The sequence below is a fragment of the Ochlerotatus camptorhynchus genome, unplaced genomic scaffold, assembly GCF_037179485.1.
Source record: "Ochlerotatus camptorhynchus isolate MF236.1 unplaced genomic scaffold, CSIRO-AGI_Acam_v1.1 ptg000213l, whole genome shotgun sequence".
Classification (NCBI taxonomy): domain Eukaryota; kingdom Metazoa; phylum Arthropoda; class Insecta; order Diptera; family Culicidae; genus Ochlerotatus; species Ochlerotatus camptorhynchus.
Window position 1 is genome coordinate 5389930 of NW_027040703.1, and position 19822 is coordinate 5409751.

At 38.5% G+C, this 19822-nt stretch overlaps 2 protein-coding genes across 5 annotated transcripts in view; both read right to left on the reverse strand.

The window, feature by feature from the left end:
* LOC135703420 (uncharacterized) overlaps positions 1–19822 on the reverse strand; it is a 222113-nt gene that overhangs the window by 39473 nt on the left and 162818 nt on the right. The gene's annotated exons all lie outside the window — the stretch shown is intronic.
* Positions 6943–7402, reverse strand: LOC135703467 (large ribosomal subunit protein uL5-like). Its single transcript, XM_065224719.1, has one exon. It carries the CDS (start codon positions 7345–7347, stop codon positions 6943–6945), a length of 405 nt encoding a protein of 134 aa, XP_065080791.1. The 5' UTR covers positions 7348–7402.

Sequence of the window (19822 nt, forward strand, 5' to 3'; positions counted from 1 at the left end):
TTACGTAGCGCATATCTCAGGAACCGTCGCTGAACAGACTCAACTCTTTCGACACCGTTGTTGTAGTGAGGAGTCCAGACACCCGAGCAGTATTCTAATATGGAGCGAGACAAGGAGCAGTTCAACGATTTAAGGCAGTAGATATCCGTGAAGTCTTTGGCAATCCTGAAGACAAACCCTAGAATTCTGGAAGCTTTGTCGACGGCGTGCGAGATGTGCTGCTTGAAAGAGAGTTTTGTATCCAGAATCACGCCTAGGTCCTTAATTTGGCTGACGCGCTCAATTTCAGTGCCTAACAAAACATACTTGAACATAATATTCTCTTTCTTGCGGGAAAAAGAGATAACCGAGCATTTGGACGGGTTAATCTCCATACGATTCAGAATACACCAATCAGCAAAAGCATTCAGCTGACGTTGAAGGAAGCAACAGTCTTCAATTGAGTGAATTCGGAGGTAGAGTTTAAGGTCATCTGCGTAAGATAATCGTGGTCCCTCAATTACCAGATTCACGTCGTTGAAAGAAATCAGGAAAATCAGCGCTCCCAGGTGACTACCCTGGGGTATGCCGGATGTGGCAGCGAACGTACGGGACTGGTGATCACCAATGACAACAGTAAGATAGCGATCGGTGAGGTACAACTGAAACCATAGCAAAAGGCAGCCGTGGATACCAAGCCTGTCCAGTTTAGCGATTGATATGCGGTGATGCAATTTATCGAAGGCAGCAGATAAGTCAGTATAAATGACATCCGTCTGAGCACGATCCGACATACTGTTAGAGATGTAGGAAGTAAGGCACAGCAAGTTAGTGGCAGTGGAGCGACCAGCCATGAAACCATTCTGGTCGATACTAATATACGGCTTACAGTGAGCGAGTAACGGTTCCATAACAACGAGTTCGAACAATTTAGCAACAGCGCTAAGCGAAGTAATGCCACGGTAGTTGCCAACGTCCTGTTTGTTGCCTTTTTATGTACTGGAAACATGTGCGCTAGCTTCCAACAGGATGGGAAAACACCGACCTCCACAGACCGTTGAAAAACGTGCAGCAGTGGAGACAACAAACTGTTCAAGTGCGTTTTGAGGAACGCCGACCCGGATTGTACGACGACTTGAGTTTCGAGGAAGCCCTGAAAAACATCTCGGGATTGATGTCAATTCTGCTCATGGTTTGGCCAGAGAGTGGTACGTAACTGGCAGCCAGTCGGACATAGTCGTCACTCAGTCTTTAGTCCGTGAAGACACTAGCAAATTTTTCAGAGAACAGCTGACAGATATCTTGCGTAGATGTGACCACGTTACCATTATGTGTCATAGACGACGGCAGACCAGCTTCATGACGTTGTTCGTTGACAAACTTCCAAAACTGCTTGGGACGTGACTTAAGCTTTCTCTGCAATCCACGTCGATACTGAAGAAAGCACCGTTTCGCAACTCGTTTGTATGCGTTATTGATCCTGACATAGTGACGTTGAAGGGATAGTGTGCGGTGCTTGGTGAACTTCCTAAGAGCGGCTCTCTTTCTGGATTTCAGTCGACGAAATTCGCTCGTATGCCATGGTGGATGGGTCGTATGATGATGAATCTTTTTCGGAACGTGTCTGTCAATAATATACACAGCTAAAAAAAAGTAGTGTAAATTTCCGTTACTATGATGCACATAAATGGAGCGTCATATATCATACAATTTTAGATTATAGGTCGTGTAAATTTATGAGATATGTCATGCAATATCCCATATATTGTATGCAACTGTCCACTTTTGTTTGCAACATTTCTTGCAAGTTGCTAATTTACGTGAAAAGGAAGTTTACATGTATGAATGTTTGCATGCATGGATGTTTACATCGCCAGTAAAATTCAGAATTTTTTGGTGTGTATGCCAAGACATTGGAAATAGTTTGAGCGGCGGACTCAATGTCAACGGTGTCCAATAAGTCGTCCCAATCTAAATTGGAGAGTAGCTCGGCGATACTACCATGGTCGGCGTTGCGAAAATCGTAGGAAACGGTGGCAGGTGAAATATTAAAATCATGCATCAGCTTAGTACTTAACGTCACCAGTAGCGACGGGTGGTGACGATCCAGTCTCACCAGAGGAGTGGGTGCCTCGCATAAGAAAGGAGCCATGTCCTGGGCGCTTACAAAACAAAGATCCAACATATCATTATATTATCTAATGATTGCATAATTCAGAAAAATATGTTTTTACAGCAAGTGAGTGAAAGCAACCCTGGTATCAAGAAAAAAATTCAAGCAGTTATCGATAAAAGAACAAGGGATCATTTAAGGCGTACTTCAACAACTCTTACACCAGTAACTGAGGGTTTATAACGGTTAGCAGTGAATTTCGACAAAAACATTACCAAACCATTGATTTAGAAGTTTAGAATTTTTAGCCTAGATTTAGTATTCAGCAGCAGGACAAATCAGCTGAAGTCACTGTTAGGATCAACAAAAGATTCAATAAATGTCATAGGGAAAGCCGGAGTCTACAAAATCTCTTGCAATAAAATTTACATTGGTCAGACGAAAAGGACTTTGGAAACAAGGTTTAAGGAACACATCGCAGAGGTAAAAAAGGCTAACAAAGAGATGGATAAAGGACTTCATTATGAATTTAAATCCAAGGTTGCAGAACATATCTTTACAAAGGGGCACAATTTGACAAAAGATAACATTAATATCCTGCGGAGTGGATCTTCGCCTTGGAAACTAGACGTAGCAGAAAGTTTAGAAATATTTAAACATAATCCATCAACATTGCTTAATAGAGATCAAGGAAACGGATACTCGAGACTCTTTAGAATGCTACCGAAAACCACATATCGTAGCATGCCTCTACATGTTGGAGACTAAACTTAGGTACATGTTTAGGTAAATTGTGACATGGCAGAGGATACATGCTGATTTTTAGTACCTATTGATTAGTATATAACTCGTAGATAAAAGATGGTTTCTTCAGTATTGTTGAGTACTTGACACTGTTGAAGTCTGCAAGTAGCAGACGAAATACGCGTATCTCTCAAAATATAAGCAATTATAACGGAATTAAAAGGAAATAAACCAACATACTCAAAGCTCTTCATAAAGGGATTCCGTTAAGAGGTTCGATAAATTTAAAAGATTGAACGTTAAATGGAAAACATTTTATTAAACGACATCTGTGATAAGACGCATCAGAATCTGGAAGAGCGGCACGAGCATTTCAGCATCGCAGTTCCGACGAGAAGCCCGTAATTTCCAAAAGGGCCATTACGCTAAACCATGTGCTTCCGGAGGTTCATTTCCAGCGGAAGAGTACACTTACATTTTTCCGCATTACACGAGAGGGGGGGGGGCATTTATAGGCAGCTTAATAACGCTTTCAATTGGTTTAGTTAACAACAAGATCCAGCGGTTCACAGGACACATTCAAGTCAAATTATAAGGTGACTCATTGTTGGTCATGGTCCAAGATAAAGCCAAAGCCACTGATCATCGTGGATCGAAAAAAAGTTTTAATTGGCTTTGAGGAACGAATCTTGCAAAAGGAAACGTTGAAGCTTTGAGATCAGAAACTGCGATGGGATACCGCCTCGTAACGCGGAACTGGCATAATAGCAGCCCAACTTCTTCCTCATCCAGTTCTTCAGCCGCAGCTTAAAAATAAAGTGTATAATGTCAATTAATAATGTGTAGTTAAGTACATAATACATGACTGGCTACATTTACCTAGAATAAATTGGATTAAGCTATTGGGTGAACTCCATTATTAAATACCACAAAAGTTTTAACTGCAAACGCTCAAATTAAATTCAACGAATCGATATTCGGATGCCTGTGGCAAAAGTGTCAAACAGGCGAAGAAAAAAACAGGTTAATCTTACATTTAAAAAGGCCCTATCAAAAGCAATAAATCCGTTTCAATCCCTCTCAACATATTGACATGGTACAATAAGAATACGGCGCATCACTCGGATCAGCTTTGAGGCTCCATCATTGCAGGATATAGAAAACATGTCTTCTGACACCCAAATGAAATTACAGTTAATACTGGAAAAGCTGACACTAAATCGCAAACGGATTTGAAAACACAGATCCGATCGAGAACGAATTCACCTTTCGTGGATGCTCTGCAGGATTGCCAACTTTGTCCAATACGATTTCACAATTTTATTAACCATCAAAGTGCACTGAAAATTCCATCAGTTTCACATTATTTGCTCTGTGATCTCGTCGCACACCATTGACGGCACTTCAGAAATTCCCCAAGCAAAATCGAAACGTGATAATATTACCGCAAATTTCATAACGCGATTGAATCGATATCCTCTTTCGCATCCGAAAGCAACTGCAGAACTCTGTTCAACTGTATATACTACTGTATATGCAAACGACCACCTCGCAAAAACAGTGTTGCAAAATGTTCGTTCTCGCACCTCCACAGGTCCACGTAATGCTGTAGCCAAGCCAGCGAGTGATATTTACTCGATTCAACTTTTTAATGAACCGCCACGGGCGCATTATCCAAATTGCAAAACTAACCGTCAATGGGGAAGAACGAAAAAATGCCAGTAGAACTGTGCCAAGTCAAACACAACTGGATGGACGCACATCAATTAACTCGGAAACGCTGCCAGCAAATTTCAATCACTTTTCAGTAGGCTTATGTGCTTCCTTGTATGCGTTCAGCATAGCACCACCGTTCATTCCGCCACAGCTTGGCGAGCTCGTTCGATTGATCTGTGTTTTTGATGTTTTAATTAATCTAATCGTGTATATCGCGATAAGGCACGTTTTAACACAGGTCCATAGATGCAATGCAAGGAAATATCATCAGTGGATTGGCGGAAGAATTATTGTTTGAGCATATTGTTTTGAGTGCAATGAGAGTGAAAATTTAACCACCAGTGATGATTTACTTGAACTTACTAATTTAAATTCCGACAAGAATGCTCTGATATAAGAATGTCTTAAGGAAACGATTGACAGAATCCTTTTTTCATATAGTTTATTTCCCTACTTCGCATTTTCTCGGGCCCATATCTGGCAACCTACTTCGTGCTTTTAAACGACTTCTGAATGTTGAGATTAGTGCTTCTGAAATTGCGATGTGGAAAGATTTCATCAATATTGTCCTTAATGACGACAATAATGTGTGTTTCTTTTACACACTCATAAATAAAGTGGAGGTGGGTCTACAATGCGCAAGCAGGGTAAAATAGGCAGGTACATGTTTCGTCGGGAATACGTTAAATATTGCTGTATTGATCATGTACCCTATGCTGTATTGATCATGCACCCTATGCTGTATTGATCATGCACCCTATATTGCTACCTTCCCAAGCAACCACAAGTTTCGCATTTTACGTTAAAATCTACTTTCAGGCTCCATAAAGTTCCAACAGAACTTTCTGTTTGCTTTAGAAATTTAATAAAGTACACGCGGAACTTCATGCTCCAAAAAGTTTTGATGCTTAGCAATTTGAAAGTTCAAAAAAGTTCCAAAAAGTTTTACAAAAATTCTATAAATTTTGAAGAAATTTTCAAGTTTTAAAATGATATTTACATGCCAAAGAAGTTGTGACGAGATCGTTGAGGTTCTGGGAACTCCATCGAAGTTTTCCGAATTTGTGGGAACAATTCTTGAAACACTTTTTAAGTCACTGTAGCTTCAATGAAGCTTGAGATTTTTTTCTAAAATGACGGAGATTTTTGATGATTTAGATTTTTTTCTAAAATTCTTGGAAGTTTCCTAACGTTCTGAGAAGAACTTTTCGATAGATCATGGATGTGGATGAATTTGCCAGAACTTCAAAAAATGTCTACTCTGACGTTTTGGGAAGAAGTTCCCTGAAGTTCTGAGATGAACTTCCCTCAAGTTCTGGGAAGAAATTCTCTCATGTTCTGGGAGAACTCTCCTCAAGTTCTGGGAAGAAGTTTTGGAAAGAATTTTTTTGAAGCTTTGTGAGGAACTTTTCTGAAATTCTGCGAAAAAGTTTCCCTGGCAGCACACTTGGTGCAAAACGGTTCAGGCAACTTGTATGTGACTTATCCTTCCGCAGATTTGTGCTGATTGGGTTTTTGAAGTTCTGAGAAGAACTTCCCTAAAGTTTTGAGAACAACTTCCCTCAAGTTTTGCGAAGAACTTCCCTCAAGTTCTGGGATGAACTTTCCTCAAGTTCTGGGATGAGCTTCTCTTAATTTCTGGAAAGAATTACCCTAAAGTTCTGGAAATACCATCTCTGAAGTCGTGGGAAAAATTTCCTAAAGTTCTAGGAAGAATTTCCTTAAAGTTCTCTGAAGAATTTCTTTAAAGTTCTCTGAAAAATTTCTTCTCAAGTTCTAGGAAGAATTGTAAGACGTAGGTTCTGAGGTTCTGGGAAGAACTTTCCTAAAGTACTGACAAGAACATTCCTTGGGGAAGAGCTTCTGGGAAGAAGTTCCATGAAGTTTTTAAAAATACTTCCCAACATAATTTGGGTATAATTTTCCTAAAGCTCTGGGACGAACTTCCCTGAAGAAATGGGAAGAATTTTTCTTAAGTTCTGGAAAAATCCTCCCTAAAGTTCATGGAAGAATTTTCCTATAGTTTTTGAACGAGCATGGAAAAACGTCCCTGAAGTTTTTGGACGAACTTTACTGAAGTTCTGGGAATAACTTCCCTGGAGCTCTGAAATGAGCTGTTCCAAAGTTCTGAGAAGAACTTTTCTTAAGTTCTCGGAAGAACTTCTCTCGAATTCTGGGTAGAACTTCTCTCATGTTTTGAGAAGAACATCTCTGAAGTTCTGCATAAAACTTCCCTGGAGTTCTGGGAAGAACTTTTCTGATGTTCTGAGTTTTTGGAAGAACTTCTTTGAAGTTTTAGCAAGAGCTTTCCTGAAGTTTTGGGAAGAACTTCCTTGATATTCTGGGAAGAACATCCCTAAAGTTATTCTTGATATTCTGGGAAGACTTATTTATTTATTTAAATCCAGACCGTAGATACCGATCGATGGATCGTACTTGATGCCCAGATCGATATGTTCTTGGATACCGAAACCGAAGTTGCCGGTCTGGGAGAAATTGTCGCGTCTCAACTCATATTCACGCACCTTCAGACCACGTTCAAGGATTTCCTCGGCCTTGGCACCACGGACAGTGCCAGCGTTCTTTTCATTACGGCGAATACCGAAGGAACGGACGGTATAACGAGCCTTCGAGTAAACTGGGGTCTGACCGGTCAGCTGCTCCAACACCTTGGCGGCACGGGTCAGCCTATCACCAGATTCAACGACGCAAATGTTCAGACAGAGCTTGCGGATACGCAGATCGCGCATAATATTTTTGGACTTGTCCTTTGAAGCGATCGTTTTGGTGGCCATTTTGGAAATTATCCGCGGAACGATGAAAATGTGTTCATCAAACAACACAAGTTACCGGAAATGTCTAGAATTTATCTGGAGCTCTGGGAAAACTTTTCTATAAATCCTGGAAAACTTTCCTTAGGATGTGGATAGAACTTTTCTAGAGTTCTAGGAAGATTTTATCAAGTCTTTAGGTTGATTAGGTTTAATTCTGAAGATCTTCAACTGGCCAGGAAGATAATAGCGTCTCTCAGATACTCACCCATGATACAAGTGTGATCAGAAATTATTTCTCTGAAATCCTCAGGATTTTTTTTTCAAGTTTTCAGGTGTTATTTTGAAGATCTTCAACTGTCGTCTCTCTGATTTTCACCCAAGATACAACGATGATCAGGAATTATTTAAAAAAAAAATCATAGCAAAACGATATAGTGGTTCTCAGAATTTCGTCATAATTGGCAGTTTTGTTCCTTATCGCAAAATATTAGACCCATATTTTTTATTTTGTCATTAGGGTGACCATTTCCATGTTATGGTTGTCCAAAAAATCGGTGATTTTGAAAAATGACGTTTTTCAAAACTGACTTGTTTCAAAAAATCATAACTTTTGAACCACTGATCAATATATCAAATGCAAGGTAATTAGAAATATTTTTTAGAAACTATCATTTTTTACAAAGTTCTGAAAACTACTATATCGTTTGGAATGGCTGCATATCAAGACCATATGTTTATCTGATTCATTTTTTTAAAGTCCGTATGCTTCCCTATTACTTGCAGAGATTTTCTTAAGTTTGCACAAATTTATTGGTGTAAGCAGGCTTGACTGAAGTTCTCAGAGTTTTCACGAAGTTCACCGCCTTTGCTGAAGTTGGCAGAATATTAAAAAAAAAATGGCAGACTTTCTTGAACTAAGTCAATTTTTTCTGAATTTCGTAGTCCTACTTGAAGTTACCAGACTTTTCTGAAGTTCCCTGATCTCTCCTCAAATTTGCAGAATTTTCATGAAATTCCAAAGCTATCCAAAAATTTGCTGAACTTTCTTGAAATTCGCAGAAGAGTTTTTGAAATGTTTCTGTTACATTCCAAAAAATCGTTAAAATTTTTCGGAAGTTCTCAGAATTTTTCTGAAGTTTCCTGAAGTTAACTGAACTTCCCTGAAGCTACTAGATTTTTTTTTTTAGAATTTTTAAATCTTTCTTGAAGTTCGATGAACTTTCATGTAGATCTCTGATTTTTTCCTAATTTCACAAAAATTTCCTGAAGGGCTTACAGCTGAGCTCGCAGAATTTTTCCAAAAGTGAGCTGACAGTCTTTATTGAAGTTTGCAGAATATTCTAGAAGTTTGAAAAATTGTATTATGGCTTTTAGAACTTCTCGTAGTTGTGCACTGAACTATAGGGAACTCACAGATTTTTTCAATTAAAAATTGGCAGATTTTAGCGTTTGCAGTGTTCCTTACATTTTGAATGCATTTTCAGAATTCTGCAGACTTTCTTGAATATCGTTATTTTTTCTGAAGTTCATAGACCATAGCAAGATGTCCTTCACTTAAATATAATTAAATTGAAGTTAAAATTACTGTACCCGTTCGATTTTGGCAACAAGCCCAAAAAGGAAGTGTTGCCAAAATCGAATGGTTTTATTTTGAAATTTAATATATGATTTCATTGATTTTGGACCACCGTGAGTCATTTTTTGCGGCACATACATTATTAATAATAAATCTTTTATGAAAAAATGGAATCACAGGCAGCATGATACATTATTTTCATGTTCCGTTCGATTTTGGCACGGTGACGGTGCATTCTGTTATAGTCATTTGCCTCTAACTTTTTTCATCAACAGAATTCCGTAAAATTATATATGAAGCTTTTGCAGATTTTTATATAAGCTACAGCTGGTGAATAATTCACATCTGTATCTCTTTTGCATGATGAACTAGAGTGAACAGAAAATGTTATTGTTTTTCAGTGAATGTAATTTACATTCATTGAAAAATAATAGTGCGTTCAGTTTGCTCTGGTTCATCATGCATAAGAGATACAGATTTGTGTTTTTCACAAAAGTTACAGCTGATTGCAAAACCTACAGAAGTTTAATATTTTATTTTACAGAATTCTGTTAATAAAAAAAGTTAGAGTCAAATGAATGTAAATGATTTTTCATGCCTGATCACCCATGTTTAATCGACCACAAGAACGACTAAATTGTTGAACGATATCGACAGACAATGAAAGGCAATCAAACAACAACAGTGTAAAACAACTAATTAACTATGTTCAATGCATATTTTCCCTTGATAAAGGCTTCAACCCATTGCCAAAACGTCGAGCAGATTACATCGTAGTCATTAAAGTGTTTAATTCTGAGAAAGCCGTGAAATTAAACAATTCCTCTCAAGTCCCAGTCGTCACCATCATTTATGATAAAAATTTCTTAACTTCGCTAAACTTTCCGAAGCTCGCAGAGTTTTCCTAAAGTTCACAAAAGTTCTCTGAAATTTACTAACCCTCATGTTGATCTCAGAAATTTCCTGAAGTTTGTAGATTTTTTGTGGAGTTCGCAGAATTTTTTGTATGTTTATAGCAAGCTCGGAGAAGTCGCAGTTTTATTAGGATCAATTTCATAAAGCTCGTAGTTCTTTCCTGGAATAAGTAGAATTTACTGAGGTTTCCAGTATTTTTCCAGAATTACGCTAACTTCAGTGAGAGACTATTTTTGAAATATCCAAACTTCGCTTAATTCAGTAGAATTTTCAATATCTTGCAGAACTTTTCTCCGGTTTGTGGTGGATAGGCCTTTTAGTATGTAGCTCCAGAAATTAGCTGCTGCTGATGATGGGAATGAAACTTTGACAGTTGGATGTGTATGGATTGGTTAAACTGCTTTCACTCATGCATACGAATAGTTTGAATGTGTCCGTGTAAGATTAAGCTCGCCGCATCGCACACTAGCTTATGTTTGTAACTTCAGTGTCAACATTTCAAAGGGGCGTAATTGCTTTTGTAAACAATGGCTTTAACCGTCGATTTCTCGCGAATAAAAGCTCACACATGAAAATCACTGACTTCAACAGGTAGATGAATGTATCCTCTACCAGCTGGAACTGTTAATTTGGAGGGGTGAGCTTTAATTTGCGAGAAATCGACAGCTAAAGCCATTGTTTACAAAAGCAATTACGCTCCTTTGAAATGTTGACACTGACTTGTTGCTCCCGAGGTTGATGTCTTGGCTTCGCACATATTTTGACACATCGGCAACGATCAATTATTGCTCTATGGCCCGTGTAGATCAACTTTGAGATCTTAAAGAGTAAATTCCAGAAACTGCACGTATAGAAATCCCCTTATACCTTTTGGCAAATTTGTATTGCTGATTAATCGTAAAGTGTATGAGTAAACTAATCAACAGACGCCTTGCAAAACGTTAATAAAGATCATGTGTTAAATGAAATGTATAAATGGTCACACATACCGTTTACGCATTCTTATATGACCTATGTGGTTGTATTATGGAATTGATAAGGCTGATGTTTTGGCAAACATGTATGTAGGGGAAATATCTCTAATGTTGGCCTATGGATCTAAGATTGGGCCCATCGCTAAAAATCTGCTATTTATCAATTTTATCTAGATGAACGCGTTATTGGGACGTTACTAATGGATATTCTTGGTTGCTATTGAAAATTTAGTCGATTGCTGAATTTATGTATGGGCTCAAATTAGGGACACTTAGTCCGACATTACCTGCATTTCCCCTATGTAACATATGAATAAAATAATTAATTTTCATTTCGTGTACAGGACAGTTGATTAAACTTCAGAAAAAAAAAATCGTGAACTAAGATGAAGAACAGAGAACTTCGCGGCAGTTTTATTATCGTCAAGAAAATTTCAGAAGCTTTGGAATTGTGGAAACTTTAGGGAAGTTTCGAAAACTTAAGGGTAGTCCAAAAAACATCAAAAACGACCAGAACTACAGGCAAGTTTTTAGATCTTTCAGATAAGTTTCGATAGCTTCATGAAAGTTGTAGAAATCTAACAGAAATTGCCAAAACTCAAGTTGAGTTTAAAGATCTTAAAGGGAGTTTCGCAGCTTCAAGCAGTTCTATGAACTCATACCATATCAGGAAAATTTGCAAAAACACTAAAATTAAAATTTCTTAAACCTTTGGGCCAGTTCCAATAAGTTCAGGAAATTGTTGGTTACGTAATAGTTTGAAAAACTACTGAGAGCAACAAGGAAGTTTAGGGAACATAAGAAACTCTTCGAAATCTTCACTGACGATTCTGAATATTTCCTGCAAAAAGATGATGCGCGATGCAAGTAGATGCGAGAAATGAAAGAAGATTGTTCGAAGATTGATTCGCAGATTTTTCGAGCATCTAGAGATTTAGATGTAACGCCCCTCTCGGTTCCATCATATACTAAACAAGCCACACAACCAGTGCACACTGGGCAAAAAGTGACAAAACCGCGAATAAATTGAATATGGCTGCCAAACGGTTTCAGTCAATATGTTAAACATATTCTCAAAGGAAAAACTCTCCTGAATCGATTGGTGGTGATCTCATTGGCCGGAGACTTTTGCGTACCGAGATAGAGGGTCGGGATCAACCCGAGTTCCCGGTAATGTAGGAAATGCCACTATCTATCGGCATAATTTTAGACTTTACTTAACATATATTACTGGAAATTGATAGTACTAAGTATATATAATGTAAAGACACCATATACGCCCTCAGGAAAACTCTACTGGCCTAAAGGAGGATCCGGAACGACCGATAAAGTGGCCACATTATAAAAAATGTCCTAGAACCTTGCGATTTTTTCTATGTTGTTCAGAATCAAGAGATCGTAGCGTATTTAACTTGGAATATATATTTTGGAATATGGTGGCCATATCATGGTTCACCGGATAATCTGGATTGACCGATAAAGTGGCCACATTATAAAAATTGTGCTAGAACCTTGCGATTTTTTCTATGTTGTTCAGAATCAAGAGATCAAAGCGAATTTCCTGAGGGCGTATATGGTGTCTTTACACCATATATACTTAGTACTATCAATTTCCAGTAATATATGTTAAGTAAAGTCTAAAATTATGTCGATAGATAGTGGCATTTCCTACATTACCGGGAACTCGGGTTGATCCCGGCCCTCTAGCTCGGTACGCAAAAGTCTCCGGCCAATGAGACCATCACCAATCGATTCGATTCCTTTGAGAATATGTATAACATGTTGACTGAAACCGTTTGGCAGCCGAGATATTCAATTTCATCGCGGTTTTGTCATTTTTTGCCCACTGTGCAGTGCTGCGTGCTGCCAACAATGTCAATTGACGTAATATTAATCTAGCACTGAATTTCAGTTCCGATACTGATATTCGTAGCAAGCATGATATCAGGCGCTAAGGCTTTCACACAACTATCCATATGAATATTACTAGGGAAAAGTTGAAACTCTTACTTTTATCTCAATAAACCATTTTTTTTTTCGTATAACCGTTGCATTTTTTTAATATTGCTGATGCGTTTTCTAAAAATTGTCCGGTCACAATTAACGAAGATAATAAAATAAAAAGTGAAAATCGGTATTTGGTTAGGTGCTCGTACCTACTAAAGGAAGAAAGGATTATTTATGGATATTAATAAATATAATCCAGAGCAGGGCTGGCAAATGTAATTTTCAATGAAAGCTCTCACGCGATATTTACAGAGATGCTTCTGTCACTATCATTGGATGAGAAAACGATGATAGACATTTTCTTCAAAATCTCATCGAATTTTTTGTCATGACAGAACGTGACAGTGTTGTGATCATAGTAATTACTGGCTCATTTAATGCTATTAAAGTTACTTGTACCGAGGAAATCTTAATAATATATTCACTCTACCGGTTACATACGGTTGTTTGCTTAAATTCATCAAAATCAGTTAGAAATGTTGATGTCAAAACCGCATAATAATTATTCTCATGAGTGTTTGATCATTGAAAAATGACAAGAAAACTAATGATAGGTAGTTTCGTCTCGTGATAGTGAGAGGATCGTCACATGACGGCCGTGATATTTACCAGCTCTGATCCAGAGTCAAACAAAATAGCTATTTGAAAAATTTGATAAATCTGTATGTATGTAGATATCTGTTTTAAAATTTTGAGAAAAATCTGTATCATTGTATATGTGGCATCACTGGCCAGAGCCTCACTCGTTCAAGCATCCATGTGTGTGTGTGCGTGAGTGCTCGTTTATTTACATCATACTACACGCTGACTTGATTTCGATTTTTCAAGTTTAGAGCAGTGTGAGTAGATCAAATTAAGTTAAAAGTGTTTATTATATTTTGAAAAATATGTTGATATCATTATAATAGAAATGCTTATATCGTTTTATTATTATTATTATAATTATTGATTCAAACCAACCATATCTATCACAGATAGTTACTTTATATGTATATCGCCAGGATCACGATTCCCTGTTGGAACCAAATGAGCCAAAATACTCCATTAACGTGGTTTACCCGCGCTCGAGAACAACGTTGATGGAAATCCCACAGACGAAAACCGCGGTAATCGGGAGATCGATGTGGTTTGTTATTGAACAGCACATTGAATAAACCCAAATTTCCACAGGTGTGGACATGTTCTTGATTTCCATTTACCATTAAAAGCTTTATGAGTATTTATCAAGTAATCCAAATGGATTGAACCGATATAAATGCCATATGGCCATCGGTGACTTTTTGCTATTCAAAACCACCCATCAATCAATTTTCCAGGTTTGAATTTATGCTTTGATATCATTGAAAATCGTCAAGCCATTATAAATGAATTGCAATTGATTCGACCAAAACTTTAGCCATGCGGTCATAGCAATATCGGTGGTGGTTGGTTTTAGAGTATACCCATCGGTGCAGATGATTAGGAACATGCTGGTTTGTTTAGCCAGTGAACGCATATTTCGAATTACGGTTCCGTGGAAATCAGCTGTTGTTGTTTGGTCGCATTCGAATGCACGCTTTGAAGGAGTAAGTACACATGTCCCATACAAATTAATAATGGATACCGAATGTTGACCCCGCTAATTACTGTCAATTAGAGCGACATATATTGCACACGTGTGTCCGAACTGCATATAAATGCTTTCAATGGTATCGAAAATTGATGGTTTAATGGTAACGAACCATTTCCAATAACCTGCTAGGACCAAACAATCACTGCTGCAGTACAGCTCATGTTGAGTGAAAGCAGTTATCGCAAAGTTCATACACGATTGAAAACTTACAACAATTTAATAGCAGAGTTGATTGATGAATCGACGGTTGGGTTGATTGAAGAAGCCCGGTGTTGGTTGTTGATTGATGAGTTGACGGTTGGTTGATTGTAGATCGTGAGATTCCCCACGTACACACATACATTCGCGACCATACTTGTGCTCGTACGCGGGGGTAAGTTGCTTGTGGTTGAGCCCGGTGCATCCTTAGGGCAACTCTTTCCCCCATTAGTCCCCTAGGATGCACCTCGGCGGAGTTGATTGATGACTTCGATGCGGGAATCTGTGAGGAAACAAAAAACTATTTATTTGATTGCATTTAATGCCATTATTGTCTGCCGCGTTAAAACGTTAGTTGCGGTCAGAAGCGAGTGGTACGGAGGACCATGAAATGTGGTTTCTATTTTTCATTTCGATTGTTGGTTGCCGGGGATGCTGGAGAAATTTATTGACAGGTTTCTCTGGTCAACAATGGCGATTTCTATTACGGACAGCGATTCTCTATATCGCAGTGCTGCGGTGTTCTGTGGTTGATGAAGAATAAAAATATATCCTGTCACTGCTTTTGCTGCTGTTTCGAAGTGACTATCGATTCTAGTCGGAACAGCACAGGACTAAAAATGGATTTGTTTCAGGTCTTGAAATATGCAATAGTCGGACATGTCAGTTCTTTGTAACGTCTGGTTGAAATACGAATATCTAGGATGGAACATCACGTATAGGTACATGTTGAGTTTGGATTATGTAGGTTTTTCTATGACAGGTAATGTAAGTACGTGCTTTTTCATGATGATTCGACGACGGGCAGATATGTGACAAAATAGGTATATATATATTGTACCATTCAATCTCTTCATTTGAATATTTAAATCACTGCCTTCCCATTAGCTTCTCATTCATTTTGATAGGCGTTAATTGGCAATATTGGATTTTTGTTAATTGTCTTTTGGTTACTTCTTAATTTTTTTATTTATTTAAATATTGCAACTTTTAGCTCTTAATTGGTAATTCTTCAATTATTTATGAAGTGTTTATGATTTTTTTTTTCTAAAACATATGTTGACTTTGAAATTTCTGTTGCCTCTTTTTTCGGAGCTTCCGGTGAATTTTTGTATGACATCTTTTTTTAATTTTACATTGCTACTTTAAAATAGGCAGTTGCAACTTTTTAACACTTTATTGCTACTCAGCAAGTGGTTTATTGGCTATTTTGAATTTGTGAATTAAAAGTGCAAAATTAGAATTCCTTAAGTGCTGTATATATTGTTGATGGATAAACATTAGGGTGGGTAACCGTTATATGGAAAAACGAAAACTTGACCTCATCATTGATTTTTTTGGGGTCCCAAATAACTGTGCAAACTATGGGGACGATTTTGTGTATCCCGGATTTCCGCATTGCGTTTGAAATTTATATGAAAATTAGTAAAGGAAAACCAACTTTTTCACATTTTCATCTTAAGTATCAGAATTTTGCTTGAAACATGCAACTTATCATGTTCAAATATAGTCCAGGAAAGGCTAACAACTTTGCCCAAGGAAGTATTGCGCTAGATTTTCTATAGAAAATGTTATAACTGTTCGAATATTTATGGTTAAAATTTAATACCAAAAATCACTTTTCCTGGTACGGAAGTCAGATTCCAACCTGAAATAATTTCGAAGTTTCTTAGCTTATCGATTTGGTATGTTCAGATGAATTATTCAAAAATAATTGCCCAATCTAATATGCGTACTTGGAGAGGGGGTTAAATACACCCCTCCACCTCCCCGGTCCCCTCACTCATATCAATGGAAGGATAGTTTCAAACTGAAATAACTTCGGAGTTTCTTATGTAAGCGTAGTTAGAAAGGATTACTATAAGCCCCACCCCTTGCATACATGCACATTTCACTAGATACGAAACGTCAATTGCCAATGCTATGATTACAAACCTTAAACTGGCAACACGGTCAGCTGTATAAAAACACAAAGCAGAGCTTGTTTGGTGAAGCATCGCACGACCCCAGCATGGGGAAACCACCGCGCGTTGACGTGACTGCTATTCCGGACGGGAAACGATCCCGATCGGACACCGCCAGTGCTCAATCGGTATCGAAGAAGCTGTTGGCGAACAATCGTTACGCCATCCAAAAAAAAAAACGGCGATGAATCGAAGGTTGAAAAGAAGGAGAAAGTTCCACCGTTCTTCGTAAAAGGATTCCCGGAAAGCTTGCAGAAGAAAATCGACTTTAAATCGGTAAATGGGTGTTTACATCTGTGCGGATTTGCTAGCGCTTGTGTACTAGCCAACTAACACGAATTTCCGTTGCTCCTGAAATCTCATGCAGGTAGGCGCTGATGCCCTGTTTACATTATGCTGGCTATTTACACTAGCGCTAGCAAATCCGCACACACGACTAACGATTTTAAATTGGCTCACTACCTGACTAGCCTATTGGTCGCAAGCAAATCGATTAACGGACCCCATTCTAGTATAAATTCCAGTACTACACTATGTTTGTACACTATGAAAGTTTGACACATAAAATGAGGGGTTCGTGGATTTTCCTATGTTTCGAGGGGTGCATCGATTAGCTTGGGACCGAAGATAGTACCTCTATGATATAAAGGTCTCACGTGTACCATGCGCCTGTGCACTGAAGGCATCAAGCTGATGGATCCAGCGATGAAGCACTACATGGATTTCGAGACGCTATAAGTACCGTGACCAGCTGTATCTGGTCCATCTGGAAAGAAATTCAACATGCTTGAAGGACCTTCAGAGCATTTGGGCCCTTTTCCACATTAAGCTAATTTGGGAACGGTACAAGCTAGCCAACCGTGATGTCACCCAAGCGCCTACTGCATGCTGTTCGGGCATGGAACGAGAAACTGCCACATGGCCTACTGCTGCAACAATTGTGGTGCAGCACATCGGGCAACCAGCAAGACATGCCCTAAGCGAACGGAATTAATTAAAATCCACAAAAAAGCCTCTACGCAGAATCAACCTAGTCACAGAAGGGTGCCAGAAAATAACGGGCAGGACTTTCCTGCAATTCCCCAACGGTGTCAAATTCCGGTGCTTCCGCCACTTCCACTCATCAACCGTTTTGCTGCTGCTGCATCGGTCCCGCAAACAGCTGGGGTGCCTAAGACTCCGGAAAACTCAAGACGTCAGTCATATGCGGCTAGCGCTGCATCCCAAAGCACCTCTCCACCTCCGGGACTCTCGTGGCAGCATGAAGGTGCTCCCCCTTCACCAACGATCGAGAACGCAAACACTCCGCTTACAACGATGGAACTTGCTCTACTCGTGACAGAAGCCATCATGATCCAGTGTACCTGCAGAACCAGAACAGAACAGCTTCATGCTCATCAATAAGTATGGTCAGTGAAGCCTTCAAAATTGACAATTGGAACGATTGCTCGCTCAAGACCAAGAGCAAGAGCATCGAGTTCTTTGAATTTCTCAACATCGATATCGCCATCACCACCGAAACACTTCTGAAGCCCGAGATTAACGTCTTCCTTCTTGATTTCGGCTTGTGAGGCTGGATCGAACCAGCTGTGGAGGAGGAGGAGTGGTCATCGCTCTAAGGAAGAACATCGACTATCGGCTGCTGCCGAGCTTCTAGTTGAAGATAACACTAGTTTACAAAACAACATAAAAAGTGTGAACTTTAGTGGTTGACCAACGTTTCTAATGCAAAATCCTACGCTGAATTCAATGCCGTGGTCAGAAAAAATTAAAGTAGAGCCATTTTTGAGATATACAAAAGTTTTGATTTTTTGAATTTTGGACAAAAGTACGATTACTAAAATGTCAATATCTTTGGAACTAGTGCACCAATTTTAAATCTTTTTTATGAAAGTGAAGCTAAATAAATTTGCTATCGTTCACTAGAATATTATGTCTTAATTAAAAATTTAATTTTGAAGTCATTTAATAATTTACAGCATTTTTTTTTTTATTTTTCCTGCGAATTTTCCATAAAAATCTAGTTTTAATCAACATTTTTAATGGGATAAAAAGATTCAAAAAATCATTCCATAATTTATTCTTAAAGTCCATTAAAAACTGGAGAAAATGAGCCTTTAATGGATGAAATCGGTTGGAAATTGTCGAAGTTATGAAATTTTTTGTAAAATCATGGAAATTGAATGTTCCAAGATTGGCCGTTGTCCCGCTCCTAGGTTCATGCACCACTTCCAGTAAGCCTTTCTGCGGACGTGTACGCATACGGTGCATTTCACTAACACTACCAGCTGTCACGCAAAATTAAATGGGATATTTTCAACAACATAATTTACGCTAGTGTTTGTGAGACCGCTCGGCGAGAACCTAACGCAACCAACTCAATTTGACAGCTTTCTTTCTTTAACATTGCTTAACGATGTATACGACAAAACGTGAATTCAAGTGTAAAAATGATCCTCAAAAGTTTTGTTACGCGTGTGGCAACTATATATTTACAAAATCGGTCAATTTCACTGCTTCGTTGCAAACTGCATACAGGCTTTATTTTAAAATTGATCCTGGAGACTTTGACAAACCGTGGATTCCAAAAGTATTATGTAGTTCGTTCAAAACGTGCTTGGCTAGGTGGATGTCAGGCGCAAGGTAAATTGATTTTTTGAATAACTTTCATATAAACAATTTATGTACAGCATGGTAGTGCTTTGTTCTTTCCTGATCGACATTATCTTATTTCATCTATTTTTGATAAGTGTTAATGTCTTACTTACTAACTCACTTATTTGTTATCTGTCAGTCGCTATTTGTCCTTTGACATGCCCACCATATGGCGTCGACCGTTTTGTCATGCAACGGATTGTTATTTCTGCTTGACAAAAGTTAAGCAACAAGGACGTCACAAAACAGTTGAGTATCCACAAGTGGCTTCTATGACAAAACCTGTTCCACATTCAAGTTCGGTCCCGTATCCTGTTTATCCAAAGCGGAAACGAGCGCCCTCTGTTGAATCGACCGTTACAAAAAGTGAGGAGGAATTCAAGGAGGAATGCGAGGAAGACTTCGAGGTGGAATTGGAAAGAAACCCAAAACTGTTTACACAATCCGAATTTAATGATTTGGTGCGAGATCTCGACTTATCGAAGGAGAAATCCGAATTGCTGGCATCACGCTTGAAAGAACACAACATGCTGAGCAAGGAGCTCAACATTTCTTGTCACAGGAATCGTCACAAGAAATTTGACAAATATTATTC